The sequence below is a fragment of the Sinocyclocheilus rhinocerous genome, unplaced genomic scaffold (genome assembly GCF_001515625.1).
Source record: "Sinocyclocheilus rhinocerous isolate Xijiao unplaced genomic scaffold, SAMN03320098_v1.1 scaffold231, whole genome shotgun sequence".
NCBI lineage: Eukaryota > Metazoa > Chordata > Actinopteri > Cypriniformes > Cyprinidae > Sinocyclocheilus > Sinocyclocheilus rhinocerous.
The window spans coordinates 435,921-455,227 of NW_015640454.1; the positions used below are offsets into that span (position 1 = coordinate 435,921).

The 19,307-nt window shown below is 34.4% G+C and overlaps 1 protein-coding gene across 10 annotated transcripts in view; it reads right to left on the bottom strand.

Moving 5' to 3' along the window:
- Positions 1-19,307, bottom strand: part of fnbp1b (formin binding protein 1b) — a 79,005-nt gene that overhangs the window by 19,804 nt on the left and 39,894 nt on the right. For all 10 annotated transcript variants that reach the window (XM_016569015.1, XM_016569023.1, XM_016569016.1 and 7 more), the window contains exons 3-9: positions 15,424-15,474; positions 15,158-15,305; positions 10,601-10,663; positions 7,248-7,352; positions 3,408-3,536; positions 2,984-3,130; positions 78-272 (exon numbers count right to left, since the gene is read on the bottom strand). In XM_016569015.1, the coding sequence (XP_016424501.1) occupies positions 78-272; positions 2,984-3,130; positions 3,408-3,536; positions 7,248-7,352; positions 10,601-10,663; positions 15,158-15,305; positions 15,424-15,474 (838 nt within the window). The remainder of the gene's footprint in view (positions 1-77; positions 273-2,983; positions 3,131-3,407; positions 3,537-7,247; positions 7,353-10,600; positions 10,664-15,157; positions 15,306-15,423; positions 15,475-19,307) is intronic.

Genomic DNA, 19,307 nt, shown 5'->3' on the forward strand with positions numbered 1-19,307 from the left:
TGTTCATTTTTACTTGAGTTTTGGTTTTGGGTCAAATCGAAGTAACTGCGAGCGAATGTGACGCCAGTGTGTGTTACCTTGTTTTTCTTAATGAAAGGCCAGAGAGTTTTGCTCTTGCCCTTGCTGGAACGGTCCGCTTTGTTGTCCGAGCGTGAGTTAGTCAGACTGGTCTCAGACACCGTCCTCTTCATCGCCTGACCGTAGTCTTCAAACTCCACATCGCCAGGAGGCTCGAACCCAGACTTATACGACTCTATGACCTGAGAGGAGTCCTGCAGGGGAAGACAGTCTTACTGTGTGAGTTTAGTATTACATACTATTATAGTTTTTATTCATATGTTGAATTAGATTGGATTTTTATATTTTTTGTATTCACTTTAATTTTAGTTAAAGTTTTAGCAATTTTATTGTGTGTTTTTGTTATTATTTTTTAGCACTTTTTAGTACTTCAAACTTTTTAGCACTTCAAAACTGTCTTGACAACTAGTTAATATATATACAGTAGGGCTGTGCGATATTGAAAAAAAATGCGATACGCGATACCTTGTTAAAAAATGCGATATTCGATATGCGATACGATATTGCTTAAAGTGTGAAAAATCTATTTGAATTATATTTTAAAATATTTAAAAATGAAAATTATATAACCAATTTGTTTCACATTCTTTCTTGGAAAAGAAAGAATCACTACAACTTCTGAAAATGACCAGCAGTGTTTTAGCAGTACATAAAAAGTAATGTCACAAATCAGAAAATGTAATTTTAACATCAGTGTGAATGACAAAAAAATGAATGACACTAATTTTATATCATTGTGACTTTGCTTTCCATACACTTTAAGTACTTCTTCATATACCACAGCAAAAACTATAGTCTGAGAAAGTTCAAACATGATTAAAGGCAAGTGAACAGTCAGTAAAAAAAAGAAAGAAAAAGGGGGGTACTATTTACAATAGTTTACAAGCATAGATACAAGCATACAAAATATACACAATTTACAAGCATAGATAAAATAAATAGTATTCAGGTACAGAAATTTAATAATTAAGTGTAAAATAACACTGCATAGTGTTCACTGTATGAATTAAATTTAGATTAATCTTTGTTATAGCTGTTTTGTTGTTTGATTAACATTAGTGACATATTCAGCAGCACGTATTTATAGGCTGCTGTCCCTTTAAATCCGACTGCACGGATCCAGTATAATGATACACATCCGATTTCTTTCTCAGCTGTTTACATTCATTTAAAACATAACTGACTGCGTTTACGAGCATGATCGTCGAGACGGGTACTATTGACATAATTCTGTGTGTATGTGTCTGTTCAAACATAAGGAGGAGATGCGAAAGACGAATCAACTCGTTCGCGCGCCATCTGAAACGCGTCTCTCTCTGTGTGTGTGTGCGCGCGCGCTTTGCACGTGTGCGGCAGAACTGAAGAGACGCTGTGTGAGATGCAGCTTGTCTCTGCTATATGCGTCGAACTAAAACTTTGACCTTTTGTTTGCAACGTATTTAAGTAGCCTATTATTAAAATTATTCAAATATCGCACGCCGTTGCGATATGCATATCGCGATATTTACATGTGTGATATTTCGATATTTTCGATATATCGTGCAGCCCTAATATACAGTTTAAATATATATATACGTATATATATTTCATGTTATTTCAAGTAACAAAAATGGTTTTAGATTAAAATAAAATAAGCTCATTAGTATTGCTACGAAACAATCCCTTCCCAAAAATATGTCTTTAAAAAATATAGTCTTTTTGAGGATGCCTCTAAAAGGAGGTTTTGTCAGATTTAGGTCATATTGGAAGATGTTTTGTCCTAAAAAGCTACTGTATAGTCAGAGACAACAACCACTTTCAGTTGCATATGCAGATTATTATATCTATATCTAAATACATCATTTGTGCAATTGCATTGTCAGTAAATAATTAAAAAGACAGAAAATATGCATTAAAAATCTTTCAGAGATTCTGGACTACATCAGAGGAGATTTTTTAGATGGCAAATTTAATTTGTCTCAAATGATAATGAGGCTGTAAAGGGCAAATAAATTACAAAGCCTTCAATATGTCATATTGTGTCACTATTACTTATATCCTTATTTCAATATTAGCTACATTATTGAAAATATGTATTTCCACAAATTTCTAGTACATACATATGAAACAACATGTGTTTCAGAAATTAAACGTGAGTTAAGTTTGGGGTCTGTAAGATCTTCATTTTGTTTGTTTTTTTAATTAATACTTAATTTTTTATTTACCAAGAACACATTAAATTGATCAAAAATTACATTTTTAAGGTTACAAACGATTTCTATTTCAAATAAATGCTGTTCTTTTGAACTTTCTATTCATTAAAGAATCCTGACAAAAAGTTTCCACAAAAATATTAAGCAGCACAACTGTTTTCAACATTGATGATAATAATAAATGTTTCTTGAGCAGCAAATCAGCATATTAGAATGATTTCTGAAGGATCATGTGACACTGAAGACTGGAGTAATGATGCTGAAAATTCAGCTTTGCATCACAGAAATAAATTACATTTTACAATATATTCAAATAGAAAGCAGCTACTTTAAATGGTAATATTTCACAGTTTTACAGTTTTACTGTATTTCTAATCAAATAAATGCAGCCTTGATGAGCACAAGACAGTAAAACATCTTATAGACCCCAAACTTTTGAACAGCAGTTTAAGACATTTCACAATCCTGTTCTTTGCAATTCCTTTTCTATGAAATTTGTGCCGCTGGAGTCAGGTGTCAGTGATTTACGATATTCTAATCTGTTCTACCAAACGGCCAGAGACTGATCCTAGATCAGTGATGGAGTCAGTAATGGGGTTAAATGTGTCAGGAGATGTGTCTTGTTCAACTCAGATTGAGTTTCTATGAGAGAATGAGAGGTATTTTGAACAGAAAAGGATGCCAGGCCCATCATGAATGAGTGTGTTACTAACATTCTTGGGTTCGATGGACTCGGCCACTTGTGTTATTCCATCCAGGCATTTCCCAATGATGGGCAGAATCTGTCGGTCGACCTCCGCAAATGTCTTCAGCGACCCGCCCATTCGCTCTATCCTCTTCTCCTCCATTGCCTGGATCTTCTGCTCTCAAAACACACACACACACACACACACACACACACAGAGTTAGTGTGTGTATTTTTGAGTAGATCTGTGAGATCAGGAATTGTTCCATGCAAATTGTGTTTTGGGGTGTGTTTATGCTGTTACTTCATTTGCATTATCCACAATAGTGAATTCAGAAATAATGCAACTGGTGCATACAATTAAACAACAATATTATTAGCTAATTCATTCTCAGTGGATGTTTCTGTGTGTGTGTGTGTGTGCGTGCGTGCATGTGTGTGTGTGTGTGCACCTGGAAGATATTAGGGATGATGGTGTAATAATGTTCATTCTGTTCCTGGTTGAACTTCTGCAGGCATGAGGAATATTCATTCTTGCTGTCAGAAGCCATCTGGTGTCTCATCTGAGCCTGCTGCCGTGCCTAAAAGAGAGAGAATGAAATATTACTGATTATGCAATGTTATTAAAAGTAATTTGATTAATTATACCCCTAAAAGCCACACAGACTTAAACCTATGCTAAAAAAGAGCCTACAAAAAGAGCCTATCTTCCAACGTCTTTGCGAGAACATTTACATTCAAATTACTACAATCGCATGGTTTTCTAAAGTCATAAGCAATTCAGATTTGCTGATGTTTAATATACAGTTATGCGTAATGAGATTTTTAACCAATGAGATTTCATTGTGGGCGGGGCTACCTGGTGTGATGATGCAGAAATCAATAAAAAGACAAAAACTCTCATTTTAATGGAAGAGATGCTGTTATCGCTGTGACTAGGGAATGTAGTGCACTCAAAATAACACATTTTTGTTTTCAGACTCAATGACTTCCCCTAAACTCAATCACAAACCTCAAAGTCCACTCGCACTGACTCTATACTATTATACTACATTTACATTTACATTTAGTCATTTAGCAGACGCTTTTATCCAAAGCGACTTACAAATGAGGACAATAAAAGCAGTCAAAACTAACAAAAGAGCATATACTATTATTATAAATACTATTATACTGTTACTATTAAACTCTATACTATTATACTATATTCTGACTCAGTATAGAAACACATTTAGCCTAATTCTTACAGATGTGTTTATAACTAATACACACTTCTGTGTGAAACGGCAGATATGACATACATGTGAAAAGCTCAAATAAAAGACACAAGACATAAACATCCTACACAACGCTCAAGAGCTCTTGTGGGTTGAAGAAATATTCAAATGCATGCTGCTGAAGTAAACGCAATTCTAAAGTATACTAATGCATTTTAATGCGCATCATTTAAGTGAGAGAACGATACAGAGAAAGCAGCGTCATGTCAACCACATCCTGATCCGATTCCAGGAAATCACACTGGTTAACCTGAGGTTCAGTGTTGCCATGGAAACACTCAAACTTCACCAGCAGCTCAGCAGCAGCAGGCTTGTGCATGAGCCACAGGAAGTTCAGAAAAAATATCCCCTACAATTACATTTGCACTCACTGTCACTGATTGTGCATTTAAATTTTTTCTTAAATATAAGAATATTTAAATGTATTGCATTCAAATACATACTATTTACGTATATTCAAATACACACACACACACACACACACACATATATATATATATATATATATATATGTATGTATATATATATATATATATATATATGTATGTATATATATGTAATATGATATGATATAAAAAACATAATATATTTGTTTTTAGTTTTTATATATTCATACAAAATGAAAAAACATACAAAATATAAATAAATACAATAATGTATGGTTTTTATATGATTTTTATTTTTATATTAAAATGTACTTTTTTATATTATATATTTTAAATATCATATAAATATTTGAATGCACTATTCTTACATTTAAATATTCTTATATTTGAGAGAAAAAAGTAATGCACAAGCAATGAGTGATATGACATTTTAATTTTCTTTAAATAAATTTATTAATAATCTAATTTAAAATATACATATATTTCATTTTTTAATCAAATATACGTTAATTATAATTTATTATTTTATTTTATAAATTATAAAAGAATAGTGAATATACAGCATATTTTATTATATTATTTATATTATGTATTATTAAATATTTAAATAAAAATAAATATTATTTATTAATATTACACACACATATATAATTGAAAATAAAAATAATTTAAAAATAAATAAAAATAAAATAGAGTACAATTACAAATAAATTAAAGGTGAACATACAGCATAGTTTTTTTTATATTTTATTTTATTTTGCACTATTTGGACAGACCACCAGATGCTGATGATTCCTTAACACACACAAACACACACCTCCTAAATAAACTGTGATATGGTAAGCGACATTTATATATGGGCCAGCAGAACAGGACGCTTTGAGATTTACATGTTTAAATATTCATGCCTGGAGCGATGTGACTGGAGGAGCAGCAGCGCAGACAAACTTTAATCAAGCCTGTGACTGGGTGGCCGTTGTGTCGTGTGGGCGTGGCCATGGCTGGACAGGAAGCAACAGTGTCCTGACACACAGACACACACACGCACGCACACACACACAAACCTGCCGCCGTGCACCTACCTTTAGGTAACATCGCTTCAAGGCATGATTTAAAAAAAAAACACACATAGACATTAGTTAGCTTTGGCTGCTAACGAGTTAGTACTTAAATCTACACTGTAACATGACAGTGATATCGACACAAACCGCTCGACAACACATCAAACCAACATGTGTTAAAACCACACAATTAATTATATCTATCATATAGTAACTTGCAAACTGCCATGTTGTTGTCAAACGACCTCATTATGTTGCATGTTTAATTCAGTAACTGACGTCTAATCATCATCTCAGAAGTAAATATGGTTATTTAACATTTTTAAATCGATATTGTGCAAAAATGTCAAACTTTTGGCAGTCTGAACTGTGGCAAATCAAAAAATGAATCATGAATGAGATCAAAAGTGCGGTTTATGTTACTTTCGGTCTATGTGTCTCAGTGTAAATGGAAGAGGAAGTCAAGACGCATTGCATTGTGGGATGCTCTGGTTATATGCATAGGAGTCCATTCAAGTATCCCATGCATTCACAATTCAAATACTGTACATAGTATACATACTGTAAACTGCAGAAATAGTATGCTATTCTGAATGTAGTCACTCACTAATTGAGCCGATGCAGCTGTTGTACCTTTACTGACCCTGAAACATCTGCATTTTCGTTAACAGAAGAGATCTGCAAGATTAGCTTTGGCGTTGCACTGGATTTTTTGGACCCTCACGCATGCTTCCTGAAAGATCTCTTGACTTTTTCACTATTTGACCGTTAAATGACCAAAAAATGCTCTCTGGACTGCTGGAAGAAAGAGCTCTTTTCCACATCTGAATACTTTGGAAATTTCTCTTTGTGTGACTCAAGCTATCACAGAGACATCTGCCCAGCACACGCTCTGGAACAAAAAAAGACTGAAAATGAGTAGAGAACGTAGGCGATGTTGCCTGTCCTGTGTGACTCCACACACACACACACACACACACACACGGTCGAGTTTCCACACAACGCCACGGCAGCAGTGTGAGACAGTGAGGGATGTGTTAAGATGAAGTGAAGGGGAAAACAGACACATGTGAATCACTCGGGCTGTATCAGTTTATCACTTTTTCATTTTATATAAACTAAACGGAAACTAAATAAAACTAAGTGAGATGATGATAGATAAAAGGCAGACAGAGAGACAGACAGACAGACAGACAGACAGACAGATAGATAGATAGATAGATAGATAGATAGATAGATAGATAGATAGAAAGAAACAGACAGACAGACAGATAGATAGATAGATAGATAGATAGATAGATAGAAAGAAACAGACAGACAGACAGACAGATAGATGATAGATAGATAGATAGATAGAAACAGAGACAGACAGATAGACAGAGAGATAGATAGATAGATAGAAAACAGAGAGATAGATAGATATAATGAACTGACTTGTGGTTTGTTTCTACAATTATATCATAATTTCTGTCTCATTACTGTTATAATCAGCTTCCCAGTGGAGAAACTGGTGTTTTTTTTCTTCAGGAATCCTGGATGATGTACGATTCCTTATCAGATGGTCTTACCTTCTCCACGTCTGCTTTCGTCACGTTGATGTCTGCGTCCAGCTTCTCAAAGTACTGCTGGGCTCGATCCGCTTCTTTACAATCCCGCTCAAACTTCCGCTTACACTGCACACACACACACACACGTGTTAAACCATGGCAGAACACACTGCTCTAGATTCATGTACTTACAGATGTTCAGATGCAGAACACTCACATTGTAATTAGCACACTCACACACTCAGCCCACCGAACAGATGTGTGAACTGCGGTATAATAAATGTTCATCCATTATCAAATTGTTTATTCTTCATCTCGCTCTCGCACTCATTTATTTGAAGGGACAATCAACATTTGAGTCCGCACTGACCATTGACCGATCACGCACACACACACAATGAACTCATTCTTACACACGGACACACACAGGCAGTGCTCTCTTGTTCTCTATCACACACACTGAATCAACAAACAGCCAGAAGACTCTGCTAACAATGACACAATCCATCTCAAACACCACACACTCTGAGACAGTGGGCGTACAGAGGAATGTCGTGATATAGGGAGAGCGGGGCACAAAGTAACACTTTTTGACTTTCTCAAATTTATATAGTAGCTAGTAAATGTTGTAAATTTGGTCATGCTAGCATGTGTGGAAATATTTAAACCACGTGTGTTACAACTTACCCCACGTTACTTTGTGCCCCGCGCTCCCTATCCTGTCTGCTTCAGTGTGTGTGTGAGACGTCCCTCTGATCACACACACACTAGGGGTTGAACTTTTCAGTTTCTAAGCTGTTTTACTGAGAAATCACAGAACAGTGTTGACAATACATTTCCGCGCTGAATGATTCTGTCAGTTTGTGTAAATCCACATGGGGTTCAGAGTATATATTTTTTTATCCACAGTAATTTCACACTTGTCTAGTACAAATATGTCGCTTTGTTTCATAATTACAGTGTATACGTTTTTCTTTATTTACCCTCAAAAATTGGAAGTGAAATGTGACAACGCCCCGTAGGTGGAGTACATTGTAACATCTGAGGGGCACGTTGTAACATGACCATGTGACAGCTTAAAATGTTATCTGATCGCATAAAAAAATATACAAGACAAACTAAAATATTTTGTCAATCAAATAAATTAATTTTCAAATAAAATAATGGCGTTTTTTAAGAATTAAAAATAATCTGATTTTGGAGTTTGACAATGAACACATTGCAACCATGCTTGGGACGGCCCATATAAACGAGCAAAAATGCTTAACAGGTCTTGAAATAATAATTTCTTAACATTAAACATCGACTGTCAGTGTTTATTCACCTGTTTCTCGTCGTTTATCATTACAATTTATTAAAGTAAATAGTGTGAATTGCATCGCTAATGTCATAGAATAGCACGGCAGGGTACATTGTAACGCAGTGTTACAACATACCCCATCTGCGCAACTGGAATTTAAAACCGGTTACTGTCTTCTGATAGTTAGCGAAGCATTAAAAAATAATTTAAACTAATAAATAACAGATTGGAGATTAAAATAATAGCAGATTTGTCTCATTTTAAATGAGCAATAAAAACTGAGATGAAAAATTGACTTAAGCCAGAAATATAATTTTACTATGGTAAAATAAATGTTCAGCGATATCTTCAAAAGACTTTTGAATTTTGGCACACTTTTTTTCTCTATATAATGTTTATATAGTAGCTAGTAAATGTTGTAAATTTGGTCATGCTAGCATGTGTGGAAATATTTAAACCACGTGTGTTACAACTTACCCCACGTTACTTTGTGCCCCGCGCTCCCTATCCTGTCTGCTTCAGTGTGTGTGTGAGACGTCCCTCTGATCACACACACACTAGGGGTTGAACTTTTCAGTTTCTAAGCTGTTTTACTGAGAAATCACAGAACAGTGTTGACAATACATTTCCGCGCTGAATGATTCTGTGTGCTCGCGATCTGCGCGTGATGTACGCGCTACCGTCTGAAGCCTATGTGTGTGCGTTACAGTGCAGCAGCGCATTAGATTAGAACGGCGATTAACTTACCTGTACAATAAGCTGTTTAAAACGTGCATTCTCCCGTTCAATTTCGAGCATCCAGTAATATAATCACATGTCTTGTGGAGCGCTTTCAGAGTATGCATTTATTTGTCATTTGAACTGTTTGGAAACGGAGCGTAAATGTGGAAGTCCTTCAAAGATTTCTTATCCTGTTGCGCCCTCTATAAGACCAGCGACTAGTCGACGTCAAGCTTAAAGCGTCATGGCAGAGCATTGAAGTCGACTAGTCGATTAGTCTGTGCAACCCCTAACACACACACACACACACACACAGTATCTAATGGACTAAGGGGTTATCTTAGCCTTTTGGACATTTACTATGGTAATACCATGGTATACTTTGAAGTAAGTGAATATGGCATGCATCCAGTAGCATGGTATACAGCTACACTCTCAGAAAAAAGGTACAAAAGTGGTCACTGGGGCGGTACCTTTTCAAAATGTACACCTTTGTACCTTATTTACCCCTAAAAGGTGCATATTAGTATCTTAAAGGTATTAACACCTCAAGTGTACACATTATTATCTTAATGTTAGATATTTGTACCTTTTGAAAGGGTACTGCTCCAGAGACAGCTTTTGTACCTTTTTTCTGAGTGTTTAACTGATTTTTTAAAAATTACATAAATAAAATATGAATAATATTACAATATTTTAATTTCAAAATGATTTAATTTGACTATAATATTTAAATAATTTAAATTGTATTAAAATAATTCAATTTTAAAATTAATTATTCAAACTTTAATATTTTAATATGCATTAAAATGTTGTATTGAATAATAAAAGTTAAAAAAAATGTTAAACACAAAAATAAATAAAATAATAATATTATAATATTTAAATCATTGTAACATTTTAATAATTTAATTTGTATTAAAATGTTGTACTGAATAATGAAAGTTTAATGAAATGTTAAAAAAATAAAAAAATAAATAACAAAATTCAAATTAATTATTCAATTTAATTTGAATATTTTATTCATTTAATTTGTATTAAAATGTTGCATTGAATAATGCAAGTTTAATAAATACATAAATTAATCTTTAAAATACTGTTTTAAGTTAATAAATCATTTTAAATAATGTAAATATTTTCATATTTAATATAATTTTAATATTTTCATCATTTAATCTGCATTACAATAATGTGTTGAATCATGCAAAATAAAAGCCTTTTCACTAGTGCTCCCAGAATTTTGGAGACCACTGTATATCAAAGTACCATAGTATTACCATCTGATAAAATTGTGATTCCAGTGCGCATTTATTATAAAGATTATTGATTGATAATTGATCTTGACTGAACTCACCGATTCCAGCTGTTTCCAACTGGCTTCGACCTGTTGCTGTGCCTTCCGTCCATCATGGAAATGCTGTGAGAGAGAAAGATGAAAAAATGTATCTCTAATTTTTTAATATCCATCATTAAAATTTTTCACCCATAAAGGGAAATTTCATCACATTACTGTTAAGAAGGAACAATTGAACATTAAGGAGCTCTCACTTGCAGTTAACTAAGATAGAAATATTTGAAAAACACAATCAGGATTATCTGTTTGTATGTGAGCCTGAACCTGAGAGGAAGTGTGTGTGTTTGCATGTGTGTGAGCTGCCAGGAAGCCATATTGCCGTGTTCTGTGTGTATCCTGTGTGTGTGTCGTCACACTCCAGGCCGTCTGTGTGTTTCTCTCGACGGCTCCTCTTGGCCTGAGCACTCCAGGAAAGTGTTCGTTTGGCCAACGCTCAAATATCTCCCACACAAAGAGCTCAATGTGCCACACAGATAAAGAGCTGCTTCTCATGCAGGTCTGAGATCAGCTGAAGACGCCCGTGTGAGCCAACATTCAGAGCTTTAATGACACGTGACAGCTTATAATCACTTATAGGGCATTACTGTAAATGTGATTTTTGCTTGTCTAAATTATTTTCTGTCTACAGACTGAACCCGGAACATTCCTTATTAATTCTTGTAACATTAATGCTTGTGATAACTTCCAGTCCAGTCTCAGCTGCTGTCTAGTCTTGTCTGTAAAGCACACAGACACCTGTAGTGAATGTCAGACGGTCAGATCTGTCTTAATGACACAGATTAGACTCAATATCCTGTTTGCTACACAGAGTCAGACAGCATCAAACATCAGCAGACCGTTCATCTCAGTGCAGTCACTCAAGACAAACATCTCACTGTCCTTCCACTTGGTTGAATGTATTTGACTGTATTTGAATAGCAGAGTGTATATGGATCCTAAGTGGTTCTCTTTTAAAGGTGAAAAAGGTAAAATACTTTCCAGATAAATGTGCAAGTCATGTGGTGTTTGACTTCCTAAAGAGTGTAAATACTACAGTTCTGCGACACTTTCGAAACACTGATCTGTTTGAAAACATTTAGAACATTCCTAATATATATAATTTTAGGAATATTTTTTTTTATGCACTGGGAATTTTTTTTCTTTTATATCTAAATAAATAAAAATATATAAATATATTTATATAAATATCTAAATAAATATAAATACTACCCATACATATAATAATTGTATTATTAATAATAAACATTAAATAAATATTTTACATTTTCTCAAATTTAGAAAAATCATATATATAAACCATAAATATAATAATTTTGTTATTAATATAATTTAAATATTCCTGAAAAAATCATATATACTAAAACACTTATATTTCTGAATCTCACACAGGTGCTGCCCAACACAAACTCAGAGCCAAAATGTTTTCACAAAGTCTAAGTTAGGATCTATGTATCACGAGTTACGCGGTAAAACTGAACCGGAATCAGTGAAACGTGTTTAGACCGGACAGAAGGACTGACAGTGAGAAAAAGAGTGAATGAATGAAAGAGTGTGAATGTGTTTAGTATTCATCGCTGAGTTTCTGGGCTGAATAAGGAATGCAGGCATGCGGCGTGTGAATAAAACCTTATAGAGCACAAAGCATTATGGGTACAAAACCACACAGTCAGCCGATGCTGAAGGAGTCCAGTTGTGTCTAGCATAGCGATCGAGACTTTTAAAGCACGAATGAACAAACACATACACAAGATGGTGGTGTATTTATCATTTAATTGTGGTATTTAAAGCATTTAAAACTGCAGTTGAGCTTTATTGACCCTCTCGGTTCTTTCAAAACAGATAAACGTGAAAACTCACACGCACACACACACACAAAGGGCAAAAGTGCTCAACAACAGTCTAATTCTTCTGCTTTTTGCGGCCCATTAGAACAAACTAACAAAGTGAAATCTAAACTCACAGCTGATCTGGAATCAGTCTTTATAGTTTCAGCCAATCAGAGGAAGTCCACCTGTTCTCAAAGAGGAAGTTGATCTCTAGCTGTTTTAAAAAAACAAAGCTTCACTGAGAACCTGTCCGTTAGAACAGCTGAGAAAAGAACAAGAAAATAAATAACAGAGAAAAACGTGACCTGAGGAACAGATGAAAGAGACGAGACTGAACAACACTGACGCTGCTTCAGAGATGATTTGAATCAGTAATGCTTCATACACAGACACACACTTACAGAAGATAAATGCAGACTCGTTTCCCATGGATCAAAAACAGAAAGCACCCGGTCTTGGACAACAGCAACTGCACTGACGTCATGACTCATGAGTTCTTTCCACTATAAATCAATACAAATTGAAATAAAAAAAATTAAAGTAAAAACACAAAATAATAAAATAAACAAAATAATAAAATAAAATATAAAAAGTAAAATAATATAAAATAAAAATGAATAAAACAAAAATATTAAATAAATAAAAATGCAACAACATTTAAAAAGAAATTAAAATTAACAAAAAAATAAAATAAAAATACAGAAAATAAAATAAAATAAGATAAAAAATAACAATAAATAAAACTAAATAAATAAATAAATAAAATAAAAAATAAATAATGAAAAATAAAATAAAATAAAATTAAATAAAATTAAAAGTATTATTTTCTTGGAATTGAGAACATTGTCTGAAATCACTCAAACGTCTAGATATAAATTTCAGAGAAGCTTGCTTCTAAATGGCACATAAAAACAAAACTAACTGTCACTTTACATGTCTGTCAGACGGTCTCTTCCTATGTAGGCGGTTCCTGGCCTGAATACGGCTTTATGCTGTTAGTCAAAAATCTGGCTACACGAAACCAGTCTGCTCTTTGTCATAAGTTGATGTGCTTTTGTTTTTCGCTCTTCTCTTGTTTCTTCTTTTTCGCTGCAGAAGCTCAGCTAGTGATTTCTGGATCTGGATGAGTGTGGTGATATGAAGCAGATTTATCACATCCCAGAATAATAACCTGAACTACTGAACGAGGCCTACAGATGGAGCATGTCTCAAACACACACGTTACAGGCCCAGTCAGCGTAAAGCTTCTTCAACAATGGGTTTAATAGAGAATTACAGCACCAGACCATATGCTGTCTGGATTAAACACGGGGAAAAAATGGAGCAAGACTGTTTTTAATTTAATTTAATTAATTCTCTATTGCAACATGCATAAACTACAGAATAAACTATAAGTTCGTACATATCTATAAGTGCACAAATGCATCCGAAAATAGTACGTGTGTATCAAATCAACAAAATGAAGCAATTGAACTGAGGTAGACAAAAGAAAGAGATGGATAGACAGACAGATAAAGAGAGAGAAAGAATAGGTTTATGAAACAGGAGAGAAGCAGCATTCTGGGAAATCGTACAGACAGACACCATGGAGCCCTGCTCAGTGTGTGTGTGTGAGTGTTGAATGCTGGGAAATCTGCGTTCTTCAGGTTGACATCTAAATGCCTTCATCTTATTCGCTAAATGAAAGATGCATGTTGTGTTCTGACACCGCTCTAGTTCAATGCTATCTGGACATATAAATCATACAGTCGATGACCTCGAGAGCTCAAAGTCTGTGTGTGTGTGTGTGTGTTTATGTGGAAAGATGAAACACACACACACACACACACACATACATACATATGAGTGTAATTCATTTACACACACCAGAAACTTTCAGCCTAAACATGCAACAGCATCTCTATTTATGGAAAAAAGAGAGAGATGTGCTGTAATTCTGACAAATATGATCATTTAGAAGAGAAAATGTCCTGAATGATGAACTTATGAATTCATAAAAATAAAGGGCAACACACTGCAAGTCATTAATCTAAGTCTTAAATTATATTATCAATATTATAAGAACAAGTTAAATTATACTAATGTAATATCATGTATCATCACGTATATATATGTATATACATATTAATAAATAAACATATATTTTTATATGTATAAATATTTTTATTGTGTATAGATAGATAGATATGTGTGTCTGATTTTTATTTATATTATTATTAAGTCAAACTTGTCTAAAAATTGATATATATGTATATATATCATTTTAACTTAAAAAAATTCATTTTGAAATGAATACTTTATTGTAAATTCACTTGTATATTCAAGTGAATTTTTAAAAAAGTGGGATATCAAGACAAAAGGATGTACATTGTGTGTTTATATGTATTTAAATGTGCCACACCCTTCAGAAAATCATCCCACCAGTGACTGACGTATCCTCTCTGTTTATTCAACTTGAACAGAAGACATTCTTTTAAACCAACTTGCACGTTTCACAGTTGTAACGTTACATTGCAAAGACCGCTCGATCTTGCAGGTTTGCATTGCACAACATCAGAAAGATCAGGCCCTTTCTAACGGAGCATGCTGCACAACTTCTTGTCCAGGCCCTTGTCATTTCTAGGCTGGACTACTGCAATGCTCTTCTGGTTGGACTTCCATCAAGCATAAAAGCGTCTGCTAAATGTCTAAATGTAAATGTAAATGTAAATCTGAGTGCTCGTTCACTCACCGCTTTCCTCTCTGTTTTGATATCCTGTGCGTATCGCGTGAGTTCGGCGATGATCTGTGACGTCATGTTCTCTGCGATGAGCTCATGCTGCCCGGCGTAATCGTTCAGCTCGTTTAGCGTCGAATGAAACGCGCGGCACCATGTGTACCTAAGACAGGACGGGACATCATCAGTGTGAGACGCATACGGTGAAGACATCAATCTTTGGGACTTCACCAAACAAATCTAATATCAATCATGAAAGAAATGAGCAAAATGAAACATACTTATTGTCGTCTTCCTCTTTCTTCTTAGGCTGGTATTTCTTGGACAGATTCCTGTGCAAAGACAAGAAACCAATTACTGCATATGTTTTCAATACTACCATATTTCTCATACTATTTCTACTATATTTATATACTATACTGTTACACTATAATTATTTTTTTTAATGCATAATGGGCGATATAACCAAAATCTTATTTCACGGTATGATACATTTTATTTCACGATAACGATATGTACCTCGATATAGCTCTTTTTTTTTTCTTTTTTTAAAAATTAAAATTAAGAAAAAGAAGCAAATTACAAGCACAACAGAACAAAAAAATATATGAAATAAACTTTTAATTTATTCAGCTACAGTAGGCTAGGTTTATTTAACATGTAGTAAGAAATATTACAGAAATTCACTAAAGTGTATAAATAAAACACTGCATAGTCTTCACTGTATCAATCAAACATTATTAATTAACATTAATAATGACAGACATCTGCAGGTAAATAAGGCTGCTGTCCCTTTAAGACCAACTGCACAGATCCAATATACTGAAACACATCCGGTTTTCACCCAACTGTTTTACATTTATTTAACATATTATTCAAATTATTCTATGAATTTTATGAAACTGAATTTTTACACTTTTTAAGGACCCGCTGGGACTTTTTTTTATTCACACACGCTCCTAAATTCATTTTACAGTTTGTACACTTTTAATTTTAGTAGCAAATGCACCTAAAAGGCTTGCACTGTCCAGCCCTGTGTGTGCAATCCTGTATCCCACAATGCCTTGTGCTTGACCTGACTTTGCATTTCCACTAAATGAACAAATTAACTGTTAATTTTTTTTTTTTATGTCTTGACTTGATTCTTGTTCTGACTGACACAAGTTATACAAAACTATAATAAAAACATAAAACAATCATTTTTATTTCCAAGAAAAAATGCCAAAATTAAATATGATAAATGTAATACTGCAGAATTAAACATGCAACATACTACTGTTTGAAATGATTATCATGTATGTGGTTTCACATACTATAAAAATGTATTAAACCATTAAACTCTATTCAGTGTATACTTCAGTGCAGTATGCAGAAACAGTATGCTAGTATTCCACTGCAAACACTGTCATTTTATTAAGAGGTACAATTCTGAAGCATGTTAATAAACCAATCAGAGAGCTCAACTGAGAAATGCAACCAATCACAATACTTAGTGCAAGGAAACAATCAAAAGTTGAAATTCAAATACTCAAATTCAAATACTTCACAGAACTCTTGGACTTTTTTGTCTTTGTCTTCCTACATGTGTTTAAAATGAATGTGAGGCTCAATGTCAGTGTGTGTGTGTGTGTGTGTGTAAACTGTGACACAAAGGCCGTCTTTCTTTCTTTGTAGCCTTTCTCGTCACTGTCAGATGTTTCTCTGTGTGTTCTATTAACATCAGCTGTAAATACAGAGCGTCTGCTCATCATCACTGCCTCAGGGCAAGTGTGTGTGTGTTCAGACTGCACCTTGCCAAAGGGTAAAAAACACATTTAAAAAAAACACACTCACGCACACTTCAGAATAGCACACTAACATATTAATATTAATATTGCACAGTGTTCCCAGTACACATATAACACACACATGTGATGTACCACACAATTGCCACAGTACCTTGACTTGACCTTTCTTTTCCAGTGTGATAAATAACACGGAAGTAATATCAACCATAATTCTTAAAAAAATTAATTAATCTATGAACTAATCAATGAATTTGTGAATAAATCAATCTATTAATTAAAATAAAATTAACATCTATCTATCTATCTATCACATCTGGATATGTTTTCTCCTGCACAGCATTATATGACTGTTTCTGTTACTGCAACACTGCAATTTTCTTCCCTGAAGATAAATAAAATTTACTCTGTTCCTGTCTTACACACACACACACATACAATATTGACTATAATCTTGTCTAATTCGCTCTTCATGCATGCAAGTCCCTATCTGGATCACAGTATCTGAGATCTTATCTGTGTATGTATACATATGCATGTGTGTTTATCAAAAATTGTAAGTGTGCTGTGCATGTACTAGTGTATGTATATAGATGCAACTGAAGCTGTATCCCTTACAAGAAGTGCCATGGCATTAGCATAAATATATGCCATGGACAAAACAAGGAAATGCAATGTTTTGTTTAACACAACTATAATTGAAATGTCATTACAGCAGCATTTAACATGGTAAATATGGTATTTAAAGGTGCATATATTAAAGAATCATGGTACTGCCAGTACTTTTTTGTAAAGGATGAAAACATGTTAATTTGTTCATATCATCTGACCAGAGAATGCAATTTTATCACACAGTGAATCTGAGGTTAAGTGCAGTTCATCACATCCAGTAACATGCTGGTATGAGTTTGAGTGTGTGTGTGTGTGTGTGTTTTAGACGGCTGAACCCCCCGCTGCGGCTGGGAATTAACGGGGTTTCCCACTGCTATCTGGAGGGGGTTGATATACAGTCAGTGTGTGTGTATGTGTGTGTGTGTGTGTATATGTCTGTGAGTTTTAAATCCTATCACTGGAATGGGGGGTGGGGTCGTGGCGCATGATTGGACGGTGCAAATGTAGGTCACCAACGAGGAACACCATGCTGGCACCTTGTTGGTGTAGGATTTATTTTGGAACCATTTTCACATAATTGCAATAAAATGTCAAGAAACACACTGAAATTTTGAAGTAGAAACACTGAAATAGTATTTTCTCATTAAACATGTTGATCATTGTTTTTTTTAAGTTTGTAGAAAAGTCATTTTAAAAGTTATTTTTACAGTCTTTAAGCATAAATATATGTTGTCAGATTTATGTTTTTTTAGATGTACGCCATGCATTTTTTTGGATATGTGTTGGTTACATCTGCATGATACAAATATCACTTTCACAGACATATTGACCTCTTATGATCGCTTATGTTCGCAACAGTCATGCTAGCATAATACTCTTCCTAATTCTGCAGTTTAATCAGTATAATAAGCATATTTAAAGGGATAGTTCACCCAAAAATGAAAATTCTGTCATTAATTACTCACCCTCATGTCGTTTCAAACCCGTAAGATCTTCGTTCATCTTCGGAACACAAATTAAGATATTTTTGACGGAATCTGAGAGCTGTCTGACCCTGCATAGACAGCAACGCAACTGAAATGTTCCCAAATCCAGAAACATAGCAAGGAGATCTGTAAAAGAATCCATGTGACATCAGGGGTTCAGCCGCAATTATACGAAGCTACGAGAATACTTTTTGTGCGCAAAAGTTTTTGTGTCAGCTGCGTCACACGGATACGCTATTTCCGTTCAGATCAAATCACAACAACGTAGGAAACAGATCCCACGGAAACCTGCATTTTCTTCCCAAACTTACACACACAGAAAACACAAATGTTGCCCTTTCTTCCTGTATCCTTGAGCTGTCAGCAGCAACATCACATGTGTAATTATTAGTGTGTGTGTATGTGTGTTTGCATCTGTCATGTCTTTATTTACACAGACATGACAGATGCAATTCAGGGGTTAAAGTGGGGATTTGTGTGGAAGAACCCTGAGATCTGATGGTGATACTGTGTCATAGGTGAGATAAGACATGACCGCTCTTTTGCACACAAAAAGTATACTCGTAACTTCGTATAATTGCGGATGAACCCCTGATGTCACATGGATTATTTTACAGATCTCCTTGCTACGTTTCTGGACTTGGGAACATTTCAGTTGCATTGCTGTCAATGCAGGGTCAGACAGCTCTCAGATTCCATCAAAAATATCTTAATTTGTGTTCCGAAGATGAACGAAGGTCTTACGGGTTTGAAACGACATGAGGGTGAGTAATTAATGACAAT